At 33.9% G+C, this 19,690-nt stretch overlaps 3 protein-coding genes across 5 annotated transcripts; 2 read left to right on the top strand and 1 right to left on the bottom strand.

Moving 5' to 3' along the window:
- Positions 1–1,420: 1,420 nt before the first annotated feature.
- On the top strand, positions 1,421–2,291 carry LOC132800435 (disease resistance protein RGA2-like). Its single transcript, XM_060814077.1, has one exon. It carries the CDS (start codon positions 1,705–1,707, stop codon positions 2,068–2,070), a length of 366 nt encoding a protein of 121 aa, XP_060670060.1. The 5' UTR covers positions 1,421–1,704; the 3' UTR covers positions 2,071–2,291.
- A 10,273-nt stretch (positions 2,292–12,564) lies between these two features.
- Positions 12,565–13,913, top strand: LOC107405414 (uncharacterized). Its single transcript, XM_016012463.4, has 3 exons — positions 12,565–12,725; positions 12,849–12,937; positions 13,538–13,913. Exons 1-3 carry the CDS (start codon positions 12,696–12,698, stop codon positions 13,689–13,691), a joined length of 273 nt encoding a protein of 90 aa, XP_015867949.1. The 5' UTR covers positions 12,565–12,695; the 3' UTR covers positions 13,692–13,913.
- Positions 13,914–14,653: 740 nt separating this feature from the next.
- Positions 14,654–19,539, bottom strand: LOC107415698 (anaphase-promoting complex subunit 8-like). 3 transcript variants are annotated; one of them, XM_025072779.3, is made up of 5 exons: positions 19,421–19,539; positions 18,315–18,472; positions 17,497–17,803; positions 15,152–16,402; positions 14,654–15,039 (listed from the first exon to the last, which is right to left on the bottom strand). In XM_025072779.3, exons 2-5 carry the CDS (start codon positions 18,398–18,400, stop codon positions 14,950–14,952), a joined length of 1,734 nt encoding a protein of 577 aa, XP_024928547.3. In that variant the 5' UTR covers positions 18,401–18,472; positions 19,421–19,539; the 3' UTR covers positions 14,654–14,949. The 3 variants fall into 3 exon arrangements, with proteins under 3 accessions (XP_024928547.3, XP_015879567.3, XP_048329759.2); XM_016024081.4 differs by having other exon boundaries at positions 19,362–19,532; XM_048473802.2 differs by having other exon boundaries at positions 18,315–18,484; positions 19,362–19,520.
- Positions 19,540–19,690: the final 151 nt, after the last annotated feature.

Here is a 19,690-nt window from a genome sequence, read left to right as displayed (position 1 = left end):
AGAGGGTTTCAAGAGGAGATTGAGGGAAAAATAGTAAAAGTTTGTTCAAAAAGTTGAAAAGAAGAAAAGATGTCTTGCATAGAGGATTTTTTTTTATTTTTTTAATTTTTTTGGGTATTGCAAGTAGAAACTTCCAAAATTTTATATTATCATTGGGGCTGAATTGGACATGAAAGGAGGAATTCGCAAATGTGACGTTTCATGGGCTAAAAAGTAACAACCGAGTATTTAAAATGCAATTTACCAAAAATAAAAGAGTATTAAAAATGCAACTATGTAAGGGGCACAAACTTGTTTACTAATTTTTAGGGTATTAACTGTTATGACATTATCTTATTGAGTTTACAGACTATTAATGTGGCATAATTGTTTTCAAATTTTGGTAACAAGCTAGTTACTATAATAGTATTATGAAAAATGACTAGCTAATAAAGCTTGTAAAAATTTAAGAAGTATGTTGAAATAAATTTGTTTCAATCCAAAATCAAAACCTAAAATGAAATTACTTCAAGACTCATCTATAAATAAAAGGGTTATTAGCACGGTTGTTCCACAAAATTTACACTCGGCTTCCACTTTACCTCCAACTCTTTTTTCTTTTTCTTTTTTTTTTTTTTTTGGGCACTTCACCATTGTTTTCGTTTGTACCATTGAGATAAAAATTATTTGATGTTCATCTGCTGTCATGTAGGTCTGCTAAACTCTATTTTTATTTCTTCAACCTTGGTTACCCTGCAAAATCCTAATAACTTTATCAAGGTCAAAGATTATGTAAATAGGGTTCAGAAGATATGAATGTACCTTGCACATGTGTTTCTAATGGCTGATGAGCGGCAAATAGTTTTTACTTAGTGATCCAAAAAAATAAATAAATAAATTGAGTGGTAAAATGTCAAAAAAAAAAACAAATTTTGAGGGGGCAAAGTGCAAGTGAAAAAGTTAATAGGGGTACAGTGCAAATGAATGTATAAGCTAGGGACAACCCTACCAATAACTCTAAATAAAATTCAATTATTAGTAATCCAAAATATTCGGTATTCAAGTCTTAGCTGTTACTTCATTCATGAAGTCACGCCCCGACTAAAAAGAAACAAACCAATGAAGTCTCTTTCTTCTTATAACTTCAGATTCCTTCCTTCCTTTTACCAAATAGATCATTTTGGTAATTACACCAAAGCATAATTTGTTCTTTTTATAATCAGAAAAGTGTAAATAATTTTCTAATTGAATTACTTGCACATTTTATATTGTTCTATATAATTTGGTAAACATAATACAGAAAATGCGCCTGATATAAATATTTGAACTTGTCAACAAACAAATAAGAACTGGAAACTTTGAACTTTTATATACAGCTAACCCTTTTTTTTTTTTTTTGGGGTCTTTTTTCTTCTTTTGCATGAGATAGCAGCACCAGCACATGAATGATGGATTTGTATTTTCACAAGGAATTAAAAAAAAAAAAAAAGGATAGAAAATTAGCCACCAACTAACTCAAGGTAAAAGAAATGATATTTCGTTTTGTCATGATTTGCTGCAACTTGAATTATTAAAACTGAAAAGATAGGAAAGAATAATAAATAAATATTTCAAAAAATTAATTGACAAAACTGGATATTTCAAACCAATTTCATCATAAACCTTATCTGTCTGACTTTGAACAACTTGAGCTTTCCTTTCTCCCTCTCCAAACACCAAGCTAAAATGGCAGAATCAATCCTCTTTAACATTGCTGAAGGGATCATTGGAAGGTTAGGTTCTGCAGCTGTGAGAGAAATTGGATTGCTGTGGGGAGTAAACGATGAGCTTTCAGGACTTGAAGACACCATTTTAACCATCAAACCTATACTTCTTGATGCAGAGGAGAAGAAGGTCAACAACCATCAAGTCAAAATTTGGCTTAGTAGGCTTGAAGATGTAGTTTATGAAGCCGATGACTCGCTGAGCGAAGTCTCGGATGAAGCCTTGCGCCGGCAAGTAGTGGCTGGACATGAAGTGGCCTTGCAGTTATGCACTTTTTCTCAACCTCAAACCAACTTGCCTTTAGGTACAAGATGGCTCACAAAATAAAAGCTCTTAAGGAGAACCTGGATGTTATTAGAGATGATAGAAACTTTATTTTGGAGGAGAGACATGAAGAGACTAAGGTTAAGTATAGAGCAAGAGAGCATACCCATTCCTTTGAATCACATGAAGAAGTAATTATTGGTAGGGATGACGATAGAATGAAAATTCTAGATTGCTTGTTGGACACCAAAAATGAAGGGGGTGAATTAGTTATTCCTATAGTGGGTTGTAAACGACACTTGCTCGATTGGTGTTTAACAATGAGAAGGTCGAAAAGCATTTCGATCTAAAAATGTGGGTCTGTGTCTCCAGTACTGATTTTAATGTCAGATTACTTGTCGAGAAAATTATTAGATCTACAACTAGTAACGAGAGGTTTGAAAATTTTGATATGGACTCATTGCACAAGGATCTTCGACAGAAATTAAGTGGAAAGCGATTTCTCCTTATACCTGATGATGTATGGAATGAAAACCGTGAATTGTGGTTGCAATTGAGAAATTTGCTGTTGAATGGCACAGAGGGGAGTAGAATAATTGTAACCACTCGTAGTACTGTGGTTGCAAAGATTATGAGCAAAGTGGAACCATACTTTTTAGGCAATCTTGATGAAACACAATCATGGTCTTTATTCAAAAAAAATGGCTTTTATTCAAGAAGAAGCGCCAACCAGCTCCAGTATTGTTGAAATTGGAAAGAAGATTGTGAAAAAGTGTGGAGGAATTCCTCTCGCCATAAGGACTATAGGAAGGATGCTGTACTTTAAAAACTCAGAAACGGAATGGTCATCCTTCCATAATATAGAATTTTCAAAAATATCTCAAGATGAACATGATATTTTTGCCAACACTTGAGCTTAGTTATAATCATCTCTCACCGCATCTAAAACATTGTTTTGCTTATTGTAGCTTATTTCCTAAAGATCATGAAATTAATGTGAAAGAATCTTTGGATAGCTCAAGGATTTATTAAGTCATCAACTGAACCTCAATCCCCACAGGATGTGGGACATGAGTATTTCATGGAATTATATTGGAAATCATTCTTTCAAGAAGTAGAAGAAGATATGTTTGGCAATATACAAAGTTGTAAAATGCATGATCTCATGCATGATCTTGCAATACAAATAGCAGGGGCAAAGTGTGTTATGTTTCCTTCATATGGGAAAAATATCACCAAAAGTATTCTTCATGTTACGTTTGATTTTTGTTTAAAATCATCGAGGCAAATTCCAACTCCATTGTCTCAAACGTCGAAAAGGACTCGGAACGATTCTTTTGCCAAGTCAACCGTGGTGGAGAATTGAAGGGACTACAGAAAGTGAGCCAATATGTGATGTAATTGTTTCCGAAATTTAAGTTCTTACGTATCTTGGATTTGCATAATTCAGGGATTAAGATTGTTTCAGATTCCATTGGTAAACTGAAGCAACTAAGATATCTTGATCTTTCTAACACAAAAATCAAGGTATTGCCTAATTCTATTACCAAGTTACATAATTTGCAAACCTTGAAATTGTCAAAATTGGAAGGATTCAGAGAATTTCCAAGAGATATGAAGAACTTAATAAACCTTAGGCATCTCGAGTTTAAATGGTCGATGAATTTGACTCATAAGCCATGTGGACTGGGACAAAGGACCAATCTTCGAACATTGTCACAATTTGTATTGAGTGAAGGCACCAATTCAAGGCATGGTGGTGAGGTAAGTGGGCTAAAGGAGCTAATGGCTCTAAACCACATGAGAGGAGAGCTCTGGATTACAAAGTTGAAACATGCAAAAGAGGTTATTGCTGCAAAAGAAAATTCAAAGCAATTATACCATTTCTTTTATATACTGCTAGTTGAAGGTGTTAGATTTTATGAATCTAAATATACATAATAAATTTCATAAATCATAAACTACTAACCTTCAAACGCAGCCATTGATAAATTAGATCTTTAATCCTGCAAAATAGAAACAACGTAAAGTAGTGCTTATGGACACACTACTCTCAAACCACTCTCAGATTTCTGAAAACCCTAATTTCCAAAATACCGTATGGCATATGTTTGTTTGCTTGCCCTAGACCTTTAAATAGTCTCTGCAAGTCAGACTTATCCATTAATTTTGACACACATAAAATAATAATAATTTGATAATATAATTATACTAGGAAAAATATGGATAAGTCAATGGGCTTATAAAGAGAGTTGGTCCTCCAGTCCAATGGGCCAACTAGAGTCTTATAGAGAGTGTGTGACCAAGGGCCCTACTACAAAATAATAAAATAAGCCAGTCCCATTAATGGCATAAATAGGCCCTGTAAGTGAGTAATTGATTATGCCAAGTCCACAAATATTAATTTAATTCAACATTCTCCCACTTGGACTGCATAATCATCATCATATAAAATCCAAACTCACTTACTATAGAATCTCCCGAACCATAATGCCATTTCATCCAAATATATAGCATACCGACAGGGTACAACAATATACTAGACTAGGCAGTAGAGATTCTCTCAGTAAATCTCCCAAAACATTATACCATTTCAACCGAGTACTTTGCATGCCATAACCTCAGTCTAGGTAGTAGAGATTTACCTAACCATGTGCAATCCCCCAACACACAAAACCATTTCATTCAAGCACATTGCGTATCGACAGGATACAACAATATACCCAAACTAGGTAGTAGGGATTCACCATGGCACCTGTGGATCAACATACACATATACATAGACTAATAGTCTTAACAGGCCTGTAAATATAAGGAGCAATAATATGTGTAATAAATCATCTCATAAATAAATAATGATCCACATACATCAATGTTTTAAAATATTCAAAGAAATAAATAATTCTCAACATGGATATTACTACAGAAAACATAACAACCTCCCACTAACCCACAGCAGTCTCAACTGCCTAACAATCCCATACGGGACACATGCTCCTCAAATATGCCTACCGGTAAAGCCTTGGTCAGTGGATCTGCCACCATGCTATAAGTCGGCATGTGAACAACAGTAATGAGGCCCTCTTCAACTTTCTCCTTTACCACAAAATATTTCACATCAATGTACTTCGCACCAGGAGTACCTTTTAAATTATTGGAGAAAGACACCGCTACAGTATTATCACAATACATCATAATAGGCCTCTCAATGGAGTCAACCACTCCTAAATCACGGATAAAATTCCGTAGCCAAACTGCATGACGGGTAGCCTCATAACACGCCACATATTCTGCCTCCATAGTCGAGGATGCTGTCACTGACTGCTTGGTACTCCGCCAAGACACAGCACCTCCTGCCATAATAAATATATAACCAGTGGTAGATTTCTTATCATCCACACAACCTTTATAGTCTGCATCACTATAACCCACTCCTTCAAGAGAGTTGGTGCGACGATATGTCAACATATGATCTTTAGTACCCTGAAGATACCTAAAGACCTTCTTAACTGCTTGGTAATGAATAGGACCAGGATTGCTCATAAATCTACCAAGTACACCCACAGCAAAGGCTATATCAGGCCGTGTACAAACTTGAGCATACATCAAACTACCTACTGCTGAAGAATAGCGAACATTCTTCATTGCCATCCTTTCTCTATCATTCTTAGGACACTGATCTTTAGAAAACTTTTCACCTTTTGCAACCGGTACACTTCTAGGAGAACAATTATGCATATCAAATCTCTTAAGAATTCTATCAATATAAGCTCTCTGAGACAATTGCAACACATAATTAGTCCTATCTCGAACAATCTTGATGCCTAAAACAAAAGAAGCCTCATCAAAATCTTTCATATCAAAATGGTTGCACAACATCTGCTTTGTCTCAGCTAATAGGTCAGTGTCATTAGTAGCCAAAAGTATGTCATCAACATACAACACCAGAAATATAAAACTGCTCCCACTGATCTTCATATATATGCATCTATCAACAACATTCTCCTTAAAGCCATTTTGAATGACAACCTCATCAAACTTAAGATACCATTGTCTTGAAGCTTGCTTAAGACCATAAATAGATTTCTTAAGCTTACAAACCAAATTACCATTCCCTGTTTGTTGGAAACCAACTGGTTGAACCATATATACATCCTCATATAAATCACCATTCAGAAAAGCAGTTCTGACATCCATCTGATACAACTCCAGGTCATAATGCGCCATAATCGCCATAATGATTCTAAAAGAATCCTTTGTGGATACAGGAGAGAAAGTCTCTGTATAATCAATTCCTTCCTTCTGGTTAAACCCTTTAGCTACAAGTCTAGCCTTATACTTCTCCACTTGACCATTGGAGTCCTTTTTAGTCTTAAAGACCCATTTGCACCCAATAGGCTTGCTACCCTCTGGTAACTCAACTAAATCCCAAACTCCATTTGATGCCATGGATTTTATTTCATCTTCCATTGCATCCAACCAAAAATTTGAATTTAAACTACTTATGGCTTCCTCATAAGTGACTGGATCTGAATCATCACTTATGTCAAACTCATGCTCCTGCAAGTAAACCTCATAGTCATCAAGAATAGCTGATCTCCTAGTCCTTTGTGACCTCCTCAAGGGTACATCAGCATCTGCAATAGCTGGAATATCCTGCTCTTCAACAATGAGTTCATTCTGACCGACTACTGGTTCATCAACTACTGGATCAACAATATCTCTATCAGGAACAACTATACTGGGAATGAAAACACTTTCTTCTCTAAATTGAGATTCTCTTGGACCATTACTATCACCAAACTCAAAATCATCTTCAAAATAAATAGTCCTGTTTGATTCCACGATCCTGGTGATGTGAGAATGACAAAAGAATCTTGAACCCCTAGATCCTATGCAACAGCCAACAAAATATCCACTAATGGTTTTAGGATCCAACTTCTTAATTTGGGGATTATAAATCCTTACTTCAGCTTTGCAACCTCATATTCGAAAATGATGCAAATTAGGCTTTCTTCCTGACCACAACTCAAAAGGTGTCTTAGGAACGGACTTACTTGGAACTTGATTCAAAATATAAGCCGCCGTCCTTAAAGCCTCTCCCCACAAATAATCTGGCAACCTAGAATTTGCCAACATAGACCGCACCATATCCAACAAAGTTCTATTCCTTCTCTCAGCTATGCCATTTTGCTGAGGTGTACCAGGCATCGTATATTGCGCATCAATGCCACACTCACACAAATAAATAGCAAAAGGCCCTGGGTTCCTTCCAGTCTCATCATATCTACCATAAAACGCACCCCCTCTATCAGACCTTACAGCTTTTATTTTCTTATTCTTTTGAAGCTCCATCTTTACCTTAAACTCTTTAAAGGCAACTAAAGAATCTGACTTCTCACGAATAAGCTCAACATGTCCATAACAAGAGTAATCGTCAATGAAAGTAATAAAATATCTATAACCACCCAAAGCAGTTGGTGTAAAAGGTCCACATATGTCAGTGTGGATTAACTCCAAAACATCTCCACACCTAGCGAACTTATCCTTTCTTACCTTGGCAGTTAACTTTCCTTTCACACATTCAACACAAGTCAATAGATCAGAGAAATTAAGATTAGGAAGTATCCCATCCTTTACTAACATTTCCATTCTGTGCCTAGAAATATGTCCTAAACGGTTATGCCACAACATTGAGGAATTATCATTAACTCTTGAACGTTTAGAAGCAACAATCATTAAAATATTATCTTTCTTCTCTTACTTTCCCTTTAAATTCCAACACTCTATCTTCTTGTGTCCAACTTCATTGCAGTAGCCATACCTTCCATTGAAGTACTCTTTTATTTCTCCTATCTAATAAGTATCATCATACTAAGTATTATTTTAAAAGGTCCAAATAATAATACTTCTTATTCATATCAAACTGTATAAATTTCTTTCCTATCTTTTTTTTTTCAAAAAGTTCCTTTGCTACATCAACCTTAGGAATATTAGTATATATAGCTTCATTCATATAATTCTCCATCATCATCATGCAGCACTTATTAGAATGTTTCCAATCCTCATAAAGTTTCCTAATTACTGCATTACTATCATTAGTTGGTATCTTGGGTGAATCTATCTCCAAAGGCAAATCCAACTTCATAAATGTCAAATTCATAACCAAGGCCTTTTTTTTTTTTTTTACTTCTGATAATTTATCACATCCAATTTCATCATGGCAGTCATAGGCAGAACATTCGGGGTGCTACTAACCGTGAAAATAGTAAACACAACAAAGCATTTAATATATATATATAAAACAACAACTATTTTCCAGCCCCTTAACACAAACCATAAAATATCAATATCGCTAGGGTCTTTGTAGCACTAAAGATACCCTTACGCGGGCCAGGGATAGTCAACCAAATAACCACAATCAAATGCATTGAACTGAATCACCGACAGGGCAACTCAGAACTTGCAATACATGGCATTTAATTAACTTCCACTGCCATTCCAAGCGTCATACAAAGCAACTAAAACTACCGACAGGGTAGCCTGATTACCCGTATAGACCCTGGTTAATAAGTGGGAGATAATTAACAAATTGGCAATTTCATGATATAGGTAAATAAAAGATAACCTATCCACTATGCCAACACATATTACATTGGTACACATAATGCAGACAAAATAAGTCTCACGACAGGTGAGTACCTAAAATTCCACACTACTATACCAACTAGGCACAAAGCCTCTTTGGGTAAGCTCACACAATCCAATTTTCCAATCACAAATATTTAATTTAATTTAATAAAATTTGAAATAAAATAATTAAACAAATAAACAAATGAACTAATTACCAATAAACAAATAAATAAATAAAGAAATAACATTTTTTTTAAATAATAATAAAACAATAGATGAATAAATAATCAACAATAAATAAGTGATAAAATGATATAAAGATATATCAAATAAAATAAAATAAAGGTGTTTTTTTTTTAATTATTAACAATAAACAATAGATAGATAAATAAATCATCAACAAATAAATAAACAAAACAAAACAAATATTTTTTTTTTTTTAATTTCGGGGTGCTGACGTCAGTAAGATGGCTGCTGACGTCAGCCTTCTTCCTCCTTCAGCCGGGTCAAGGATGACCCGGTTTCCTGGTTAACGGGTCGCACGACCCGCTTCCCCAACCCGGCCGGAAAACCACAAAATGCCCACCGTTTTCTTCAATTCCGGTGTCTATAGATTCGTTTCAGTGTGGAGAATATTATTCATAGATCAATTTGGCCTAAATACCCAGAAATTGTAACACCCAATCATCATGAAATTCGGCCGTCGAACTCCTCTTCTTCTTTTTTTTTTTTTTTTAATAACCCAAATTAACTCAATATATTCCATTCGATCCAAAAAGAAATTCCACAAAGAACCCAGGTCAAAATTCGAACTAAAAAAAAACAAGGTTTATATACTTTGCACAAATTTGATTCAAAAACCCGATTACCACATCACAATTTTTTTTTTTTAATTTTTATTTTAAGATTTTCATATCCAATTAAAAATAATAAACAATATAAAACACAATAAAGAAGAATTTTTCACCATACTCAGATCTTAATTCGAACTAAAACAAAAAATCACATAATTTGCACAAACTCAATATAAACCCGTATTGCACAAGAGAAGAGAAATTATTCAATAAAATTCCATCCTTAAAATTTGGATCTCCAAACAAGCCGCATATCAATATAACAACAAATTTCAAAATAATGTATTATGTATATTAACCATGCTCTGATACCAATTGTTAGATTTTATGGATCTAAATATACATAATAAATTTCATAAATCATAAACTACTAACCTTCAAACGCAACCATTGATAAATTAGATCTTTAATCCTGCAAAATAGAAACAACGTAAAGTAGTGCCTATGGACACACTACTCTCAAACCACTTTCAGATTTCTGAAAACCCTAATTTCCAAAATACCGTATGACATATGTTTGTTTGCTTGCCCTAGACCTTTAAATAGTCTCTGCAAGTCAGACTTATCCATTAATTTTGACACACATAAAATAATAATAATTTGATAATATAATTATACTAGGAAAAATATGGATAAGTCAATGGGCTTATAAAGAAAGTTGGTCCTCCAGTCCAATGGGCCAACTAGAGTCTTATAGAGAGTGTGTGACCAAGGGCCCTACTACAAAATAATAAAATAAGCCAGTCCCATTAATGGCATAAATAAACCCTGTAAATGAGTAATTGATTATGCCAAATCCACAAATATTAATTTAATTCAACAGAAGGACCTTTTGACAAGAGTTGCAACTCTATTTTTTGACCTTCTTCAGTGAATCTCATACAGGATGAGGACCCAAAAACAAAGAATCTCAAAAGGGTGGCAATATTTGCATAAAATCCAATTAAGTCTCAAAAGTTGTACTCCCTTGCTGACCTGCAGATAACCTTCACATCAACCAACCTGATCTGAATGGATATATGTATGCGTATGTGTATATATATATATAGTTTTGTTATGATGCACATCAATCCCGTATCATAAAAGATACCAATCATTATCAACATGAAACTGGTCCCTCTTTATGGTGCAAAACTACTACGTTCTTTAGCAAATATATATATACAAGTAATTTTTTTCTAAGCCACATGCGACAGTTTGAATTGTCAAGTTTACTAGGTTACATATGTGTTCCATATGAAAATCTGAAGTGTCATTTCTTTGAATTAGCTTGCTTTAACTATTAAGTTAATTACTGTCAAATCCAAAATTCTAGCGGATAGAAAATGGATTAAACTTTTTTTAATTACTGTCAAATCCAAAGATTCTAGCGGATAGAAAATGGATTAAACTTTTTAACACTAATTAACCAAAAAAGCATATTTTATTACTTACTACTTGTCTCTGTAGGGTAAATTGTTAATCAACTAAATAAACTAAAGCAAATACATGTATAGTTATATATGTTCATATATATTACTGTACTAATACATAACTCCTCATGATTGTTCAAATAATAATCTTTCCTTTTTTTTTTTTTTAATCAGTTCAAATAATAATCTTATTCACGCACTCTCAAACATTTTCCCTTAAAAAAAAATGTGCACCGGATAGATGAGAATTATATGTAGGCATCATTTATATGCTAGACTTTATCTTTATTAAGATATAAAAATTAAATAAAAAAGATATAAAAACTTGAGAAGTTTATAGAACAGTGTTATTTTAAGTTTATAGAAGTACATTCGTAGGTTTGATTCAATGTTAAAATTATAGAAAATATATTATTAAATTATAATTCAAACTTCGATATGGGTAAACATTCTCCTTTCTTAACTTGTAATTAAAACAAAAAGTAAAAAAGATTTAATTTTTCTTTAAGTGTCATTTTTTATTTTTATTTTTTTTTTGGGAATGAAAACTAGTGTCATGGTCTTCTTCTCGTCCAGCCGGATGACAGCAGTCAAGACAGAACTGAGGTGTCATTTATTAATATTCTAGCTTTTTATTTTTTGTTTTTGTTTTATTTCTATCTAATTGGGTGTATAATTTGTTCGATTTAAACATTATTAGTAGTAGCTAAAACTTATGAACCATCTCAATTGAAATATACATATATATATATATATATACACCGAAGTATTTTACAGTGCTATCCGTATGCTGAAGGTTTGCATCGTAGAACTATTTTATATATATTTATCAAATCGAACATAATTTCAAATTGAATATAATTTTGAATATTGATTATGTTTTTTTTTCTTTTGTCTTTAAAGTTTTTCAAATTTATGGTTAATTGAGATTTTCAACAAATTTTAGTTACCATTGACAAATATTTAAAATAAACAAATTACATATAATTATATAAAATAATAATAAAATAATCATAATATTGTGAAAACTACAAAAAAATGGATCCTAAATTCACCCAAAAAAAAAAAAACAAATGGATCCTAAACAAAAATTTAAATATAATGTAAATACATTTTAGTACCAGATTTAGATCAGCTAGTTCCTAAAAAATCCTAAATAAATGAAGTCAACTTGATCTACATTAATATTTCATTAATTTTTAGGTTTATAACATTCATTCTTTTTTCAGTTCTCCACAATTATTAAAATTAAAATTTCTTATTCCATTCTAAAATGGGAATAATTATTTTTTTTATTTTTTTATTTTTTTTTTTTACTGAAATTATTTTTTATTTATTTATTATTTTATTTTTTCTAGGAACGGCCAATGGGCATATGATACGGAGTGCGCCATACTAAATTAAATTTTTTAGACATATAAGTAAATAAGAAAACAAAAAAAACAAAATAAAAAGCGAAAACAATGGGCCGCCTTGCAACAAAAAAAACAATGGGCCGGTGGTTGGAATTACAGGGGTCCTTGGGGAACCAAAATCATACGTGTCATTTTTTGATTCGCTTAGCAAAGGATGAGAAACGACGTCACATCTCTCCCCCACACCAACCAATCAAATTCCACCGTTTATAATATTAAAAAATTAAAATTTTTTTTATTTTTTATTTTAAGAAAAAAGGAAGGAAAAAGCAAAGCCGTCTTCCTGGTAAAGATAGTCTTGGCCATTTCAACCAGCTGGGTGTCTGTGGAATTGGAAATCGAAGCCTACGCATAATCACAGTCTCTCTGCATCAATGGCTTCCTCCAAATGGCTGAGGCCTGAGGTAAAAGGCAAAGCTTTAGATCTACCACTGTGCTTTTACTATTTTTCTTTGTTTTGGAGACTGATGGGTTTTATTCACTTTTTGATTTTAGCAAAACTTGGGTTTTTTTGTTTGTATGTATAGGTTTATCCGCTTTTCGCAGCTGTTGGGGTTGCCATTGGAATATGTGGCTTTCAGTTGGTGCGCAATATCTGTATCAACCCTGAAGTCAGGTCTGCCTCTCTCTCTTCCCCCCCCCCCCCTCTCTCTCTCTCTCTCTCTCTATATATATATATATATATATTTCAAATTTATTTATGTATTTCTGTGGGTATGGTTGCATTATGTACCCTTTAGTGTTGATGGAAATGATGGATTTGTGGGGGGTTAATATTTGGGTGTTTGGTTGGGAGGAATTTGGGATAGAAAGATGGATGGGAAGAAGGGATTATATATGAAATCGATTAAAAAAAAATGGATCAATATCTATAGTTGCTTGGGCTTTGGGAATTAAGATGTTTTTACTTATGTATGTAGTTTTGTAATCTTCAAGGTGAGCAAAAATATATTAAGTTTTTTTTTGTCTTCAAGGTAAGCAAAAAGAGTGTACTTGTATACAAAAAACATTATTGGATTTTGTTGATATACAAATAACATTTGTTTTCTTCTTTGAATAAATATGAGTTGTTCATAAAATTTCCCCAAATAGGGATATGGATATGTATTTGTATATGTATGCATGTATGATGATATGTATAATACAGTTGGGGATTTCAAAATTTTCTGAAATCAAGATTTTTGTGGACCTAAAAATATGGTTTGGTTCCCTTCAGGGTGAGCAAGGAGACTAGGGCTGCTGGAGTTTTGGAGAATTTCGCGGAAGGAGAGAAGTACGCTGAGCATGCCATCAGAAAATTCGCCCGCAACAGGTCTCCAGAAATCATGCCTGCCATCAACAGCTTCTTCACAGACCCAAGTCGAAGCTAAACTTCTTTAAATAATAGGAGTGAAATCATAAGTCTGTGATATGGGCTCTGCTAGGAGATCTTTATTAATTGGAAGTTTGTGATAAATCTGCCTGTAGTCGATGTGGTTTCTTTGGAAAACTAAAAACTCTGGGTGGATAATAATGTGAACATGAATGGATTTAGTCTGTATAAGATCAACTAAATGTCTCTGTCTTTGAAATGGCAGTGAGTTTGAACAAAACCTGTTGTTTATGCTTTAAATTCTATTCTGGTTGCATGTTATATCTGTCCTGGTATTCCTTTCTGCTTTATAGCCCTATTTATATTGCTGAGTTTTGTCTTTCAACTTCTAAGTGCTACTTCTAACATGCAATTTTAAAGAAATATTTCTTTCTTTGTTCAAATTTTTGGGCATGCATTGATTCAAATTTGATACTTCTGAAGCAATACATGTGATTAGCATGCACTAATAGAGATCTTGCAATGAATATGCTATTATGAGAGCTTGCATAAAGTTATTCGTTCATAATTTCCCATAGTTATGGATGGTTCGTTTTGTTTTTACTGTTATTATTATTTTGTGGTTTTTGGGGGTAGATGATTCAGGATCAGTTTAAGACCAGTAATATGTTTTGTGGTAAGCATTATTATGAGATTGTCACCATGTTTCTACAGTTTTTCAAACACAAAGCTTTACATAATTACATTGCCAATTTCCACACTCTAGCTATCTCCTTGCCAAGGGAATCAAGAAAAGATCTTTATGAAGCATCTACGATTTTAACTAAAAAACATAGTTTGTCCCGGGTCCTGACTGCACCTAGAGACTCATTAAAATTGAATTTATCTTGGTGTTTCATGTCCCACATCACATTTTTTCGTGTGCTAAAATCTAATGGATAACCAATCCCCTGAATTAAAGCCGAATCACTCTGTCGATTCATCCAAAATATAGCAATGAACCAAGTCCAAGCCGGAACATGTGGTCAAGATATTCTTATATTTGCACTTTTACAGGTTTCTAACCACAATAGTCAATGATTTCTAATCTAGTACATGGATAAGTTCTCTAGAAAACTAAGGCACTATATTCAATAATTCTGCAGCAAAGAAATTCATCTACAATCTTGATATCAACAATAAAACTACAACACTAGATGCTTTGCACAACAATTCTAGATATGCCCAACTTTGATCCATTCCAAGCTTCTCATTGTCTGTTGATTTCATTAAGCTACTGGCGACCACGTGCATCTCACATGCCATAACATGAAAATTCAAGGAGTGAAGTGTTCAAAATCCAGAGAAGGAGAACTAGTTTGTGCTATTCTCATTCCTCGCAGTAAATTTTTTGCCGTTTCCTTTTCCTGATTGACCAAAGAAAAGAAAAATAAAAAATATAGGTATGTATTCATGAAATTTTAGAAATGGCTTATCTATTATGTATTAATGAGCAGGAGAATATATAATAAGTCTCACCGGGCCAGTGTAATCCAGAAGTCTGGTGCAATACACCTCGGCATCTTCAAATCTCTTTTGGCGTCTGTAGTATGTAGCAAGAAAAAGCAAAGCTTCAACCATATTTGGTCCTTCCCTCTCTTCAGTTTCCATCCTCTCCAAATCCTTCTTGTAGTAAAATGCTGCCTCTTCAAGACGTCCAAGCTCACAATGTAGCTTTGCTAGCTGGTGCATTGCAATTGCTTCCCTGTCATTACAATTCGCTGCCCCTTTGTAACATTTGATTGCTTCCTCAAGCATGCGAAGCTGTTCAGTTTCATAACATTGAGCCATGGCAATCCATAAGCGAGAGTCATTTGGCTGCAAGAAAACAGATTTCCTGAAGTAATGAAGAGCATAGAATGGCATGCCCATCATCTCATAAGCTTGTCCTAATCCATACCAAGCTCGATAATCACATGGATTGATATCTACGGCATGCCGATAGGCATCAATAGCAGCTGCAGTATTTTTCATCTCAACAAACTCATGACCCATAAGCGTCCAAGCAGATAAATAATTTTTGTTCAATTTGAGAGCCCTCCTAAAATACACAACTGACTTCTCATGCTGCCCTTTTAAACTGTAGTAGTTGCCAATGATGCAACAAGATTCAGGTCTGTATTTATCAGTCATAAATACCCTATGGGCAAGGTAACTCAGGGCAGAAAAGCACTCTTTTGCATAAAGCACATTGGAATACATATCCATGTCCTCTACTCGATAAGGGTCATTTCTTAGAAGCTCTTCAAAAATTGATTCAACTTGTTCAAATTCCCTTAAACTATATTTGGCTTTTGCAATTTGAGCCTGAATGTAATTACTAAAACTGAAATTGCTCAGCAAATTTTCATATTTCACTAAGGCTTCATTTTGCATCCTTAGTTCTTGGTACACACTAGCAAGGAAGAAGTCCTTCATCCAATGGTTATTGAGATTAAGGCTGTTCAAAATGTCAATTGAAGTGCATAAGGACTGCAACTCTGACCAAGCATTCCAGTTCCAAGGGTAGTTATTCACAGACTCCACAAGAACTGTACGAGCAAGACTTTCACCACCTTTCTCTTTGAGTACAAGACCATACAAGTATAACCCAAAAGGATCAATTGTGCCATTCTTTCGGAGTGTTGATAACTCCCTCTCCAGAGGAATTAGTTCATGGTTAACAGCATCACTCTTACCTAAGGGCCCCTCAAGTTCAATCATTTCTTCCTCTTTCCGCTTTTCTCCAGCCTCCATTAAGCAATAAAAGAAATGAGGAAATATATTAGCACTTCCAAATGCAAAGCACACCCTTATCAGATAACAAAAACTATAAGCACATAAACAAAACCAGATAAACAGTAATATTTTCACATTCAAAACCAAACAGAGAGAAGGCACTGCCAAACTGTGGTTGCTTGCAGCGGTGCATCTTTGGGTTGACAAATATTACAGCAAGAAACATTTGTTTATTGGGTTATGAAGGGAAGAATATTGCTAAGAGACAAGAAGATACAGATTTGTGTGAGGATATAGAATGTTATTTTGGATTGAACTTGCAGACAGGGAAATTGCAAGAAACATTACTGGCAGGACAAAATGAAGGCCTCATCTAAATTGATCAGTTGTGCTATGATTGTTTTATGATGGCACTTGTATATTTCTTTCTATGTATTAAGTTCACACAGCAAGCTTTGTTTTTATTCTTCAGTCATAACGACATAATCTTCATTACTGTTATGTGTTCATTGTAATTATATGAAAGAGAAACACAAGAAAGCAGTTAAAATTTCTTTTTTCAGTCGAAGTATTGGTAGCTTCCCTATTTCAGTTTTCCCACCTAGGCTGCGCTTTAGTATGCTCCAGAAGATGTGGGCAAATACAATCAGAAAATTAATAGTCAAAATTACAACTCTAAATAATTAAGTTATGAAAGACTGTAAAAGCTTCCAGTTTCTTCTTGGTCAATTTCAGGAATCAAAATTAGCTGTAAATATATCACAGCAACCAGCATCTCATTTGAGCTCCCATTCCTTTGTATATATTTTAATATATTTTATAGATACATATACATGCTCTTACTAAATTTGATACATATACATGCTCTTACTAAATTAACATTCCTTTATTCTCTAGATGGTAATTTTATTGATATTTTAATCAATATCGTACTCAAGTTACATTTAAAGACATTATAGAACATAGATAAATGCACACGAAACCCACCAAATCACCTTATATTACATAATCCATAATCCACAAGTAGCATTATGAGATAATTCTAATTTTGAAAGGCAAAGCAGAAACAAGATGTATAAGTTGACTAGAAGGGTATAGCAACAAACCAGATAAAGAGCATAGCAGCGCAAGAACACAGATTTCTTTCCAATCTGATCCTGAAGCACATGAGCAGCCCTTCTGTACTCTCGGCAGTCAAAATATGTTTTGGCCAAAAGGTAAATGTCACCATCCACTATCTCATCTTCCTCCATTACTGGAGTGGACACATGCAGCACACCGGAAGCTGGTGTTAAAGTGCTCTCATGGGTGTGGAATCTGCGGCGAATGCTAGAGCTTCCTCGTTGGAATCTGGTATTTGCTGGTGTGAACTTTGCTGGATCTTGCTCGATACCCACCAGCTGTTCTGCTGCCCTGTACAGGTACATAACAAACCAATAAGATTGCATTCAAATATTTCCGAACAATAAAAACCAATAAGAAAACCAAAAACCGAATCAGTACAAAGTAGATTTTTACTTTCGATTTTTTTCCTCAAGATGCAGGAAGAAGAATTCATAAATATGGATTTATGTTCTAAACCATGGAAAATTAAAACCACAAATAAACTGACCAAGGCACAAACATTTGGTCTAATGGAGCTTTTCTATATTCAGAAAATGAAGAACATAAGAACATAAGCCTGAAAAAAATAATTTTTCATGATTTTACCAGATTGGACCATCAAGTGTTAGCGATATAAAAAAATAAAAAATAAAAACCCTGCTAAAAGCCAAACAGATTTGGGCAAGCACAGCTTTCTTCTCGTTCTAATATCAGTTCAATTTTCTTTCAAACAAGCAAAAGATAAAGTCATATTTGATTTTAGAAGTAAAAACCACTTAGAAAATGCTAACAAGGAGCTTCAGAGGAAGAAAGCTATTACCATTTGGAGGCAGCATAGAGGCAACGATCACTCAGCTGACGAATTGCAGTTCGTAGCTCATTCCTACAAGTCTCTTTGGAGCTCATCTCTCTCTCTCTCTCTCTCTCTCTCTCTCTCTCTCTCTCTGATGAGGTTCACTCTCTTGCTTCAAATCAAGTCTGCAGACCCCTCTATTATTTAGTCAATCACTAAAAACAATTATCAAAAATTCTGGCATGAAACAAAAAATTAATCCCATCTGCCAATACAAACAATTGGGAAGAAACAATAAAATTGTTCCATCAACATCAGTGATTCCGAATAAATAAAGAATACGAAGTAAACCAATATAGCAAGTTTTCTAACAGCTACCTAAGATGAGAAATTATTAAAAAAAAAAAAAAAAAAAAAACTACATAAGAATTTTACCATTCAAAACTTAATACTAGCAGAAGAACATAATTTATTCCTTAAAAACATTTCAGGACTTCTCCATGCTAATAGAACATAAGAAAGACTGGTCAATACAAAGCCAAACCTAAATTAATACCCAAAAAAAAAAAAAAAAAAAAAGGGAAATGCACTAAAAATTAATACTTTGACTTAAAAATGATACTCCAGTATCAACAAACTAGCAATGTACAACTTCATAGTAGATAGTACGTGAAAATAAGGAAATTACAGCTTTTGAAATATTTTCAAAGGTCAAAATTTGATTATTCAAACAAAAGACAAATGAAGTTGGTGAAACATTAAAGACTGGATGCTTCAAATTAGGCTTTCGGTTTATCATCCGAGATAGAAAGCCTTCAACTTTTCAGTTGGGTTCGTCTGCATTTACCAAAATAAGATTAACCCAATAAAGAAATCCAAAGTATGAAACTTCGAGGCGGAGAATGCATTTTCAGTTCTTCAAGAAAACAAAGAATTTAAAAAGCACTAATTGGAAATGTTATGTGGGTTTTCATTTGGAGGTTCGAAAAATGGTGGCAATCAAAAGCACTACGAACCCAAATGGAAGCGACACACATTTTGGCAACCAAACAGAGGGAAAGAAAATTGCAATACCTATATTCCGTTTGTGAGAAAGAAAGACCATAGAGAGAAGACTGAGGTGAAAGGGTTACCGATAGAGACTACTGAGAGAGCAGCAACCGGCGGCGAGGACAAGCAATGAAACGACCCCGTTAAGCCTGTGAGAGAGTGTGCTGAGGTTGGAAGAGAGTTTTGTTTTGTTATTTTAATTTATTTTATGATTTATGAAAATTACTCTTTAACCGCCTTTTTATAAATCCCCACTTAAAAAAATCAAAATAAAAATTTTACAAAAAATCAAAATATTTTTAAAAACATAATCACCTTTATTAATATAATATTAAATTCAGTAAGAAAATATG

Source organism: Ziziphus jujuba, chromosome 2 (assembly GCF_031755915.1).
Source record: "Ziziphus jujuba cultivar Dongzao chromosome 2, ASM3175591v1".
Lineage (NCBI taxonomy): Eukaryota > Viridiplantae > Streptophyta > Magnoliopsida > Rosales > Rhamnaceae > Ziziphus > Ziziphus jujuba.
The sequence above is the reverse complement of the archived record's forward strand: the minus strand, read 5'-3'. Positions and strand labels throughout refer to the sequence as shown.

What these genes read in the sequence shown, in the direction of transcription:
- LOC107415698 (XM_025072779.3), bottom strand. Translation starts at nt 18,400, where the DNA reads ATGAGCTCCAAAGAGACTTGTAGGAATGAGCTACGAACTGCAATTCGT. An exon ending in CTCTATGCTGCCTCCAAATG is followed by an intron (nt 17,804 to 18,314) that starts GTAATAGCTTTC and finishes GTACCTGTACAG; the next exon opens with GGCAGCAGAACAGCTGGTGG. An exon ending in TTCTGGATTACACTGGCCCG is followed by an intron (nt 15,040 to 15,151) that starts GTGAGACTTATT and finishes TTGGTCAATCAG; the next exon opens with GAAAAGGAAACGGCAAAAAA.
- LOC107405414 (XM_016012463.4), top strand. Translation starts at nt 12,696, where the DNA reads ATGGCTTCCTCCAAATGGCTGAGGCCTGAG. An exon ending in CCAAATGGCTGAGGCCTGAG is followed by an intron (nt 12,726 to 12,848) that starts GTAAAAGGCAAA and finishes TTGTATGTATAG; the next exon opens with GTTTATCCGCTTTTCGCAGC. An exon ending in TGTATCAACCCTGAAGTCAG is followed by an intron (nt 12,938 to 13,537) that starts GTCTGCCTCTCT and finishes GGTTCCCTTCAG; the next exon opens with GGTGAGCAAGGAGACTAGGG.
- LOC132800435 (XM_060814077.1), top strand. Translation starts at nt 1,705, where the DNA reads ATGGCAGAATCAATCCTCTTTAACATTGCTGAAGGGATCATTGGAAGG.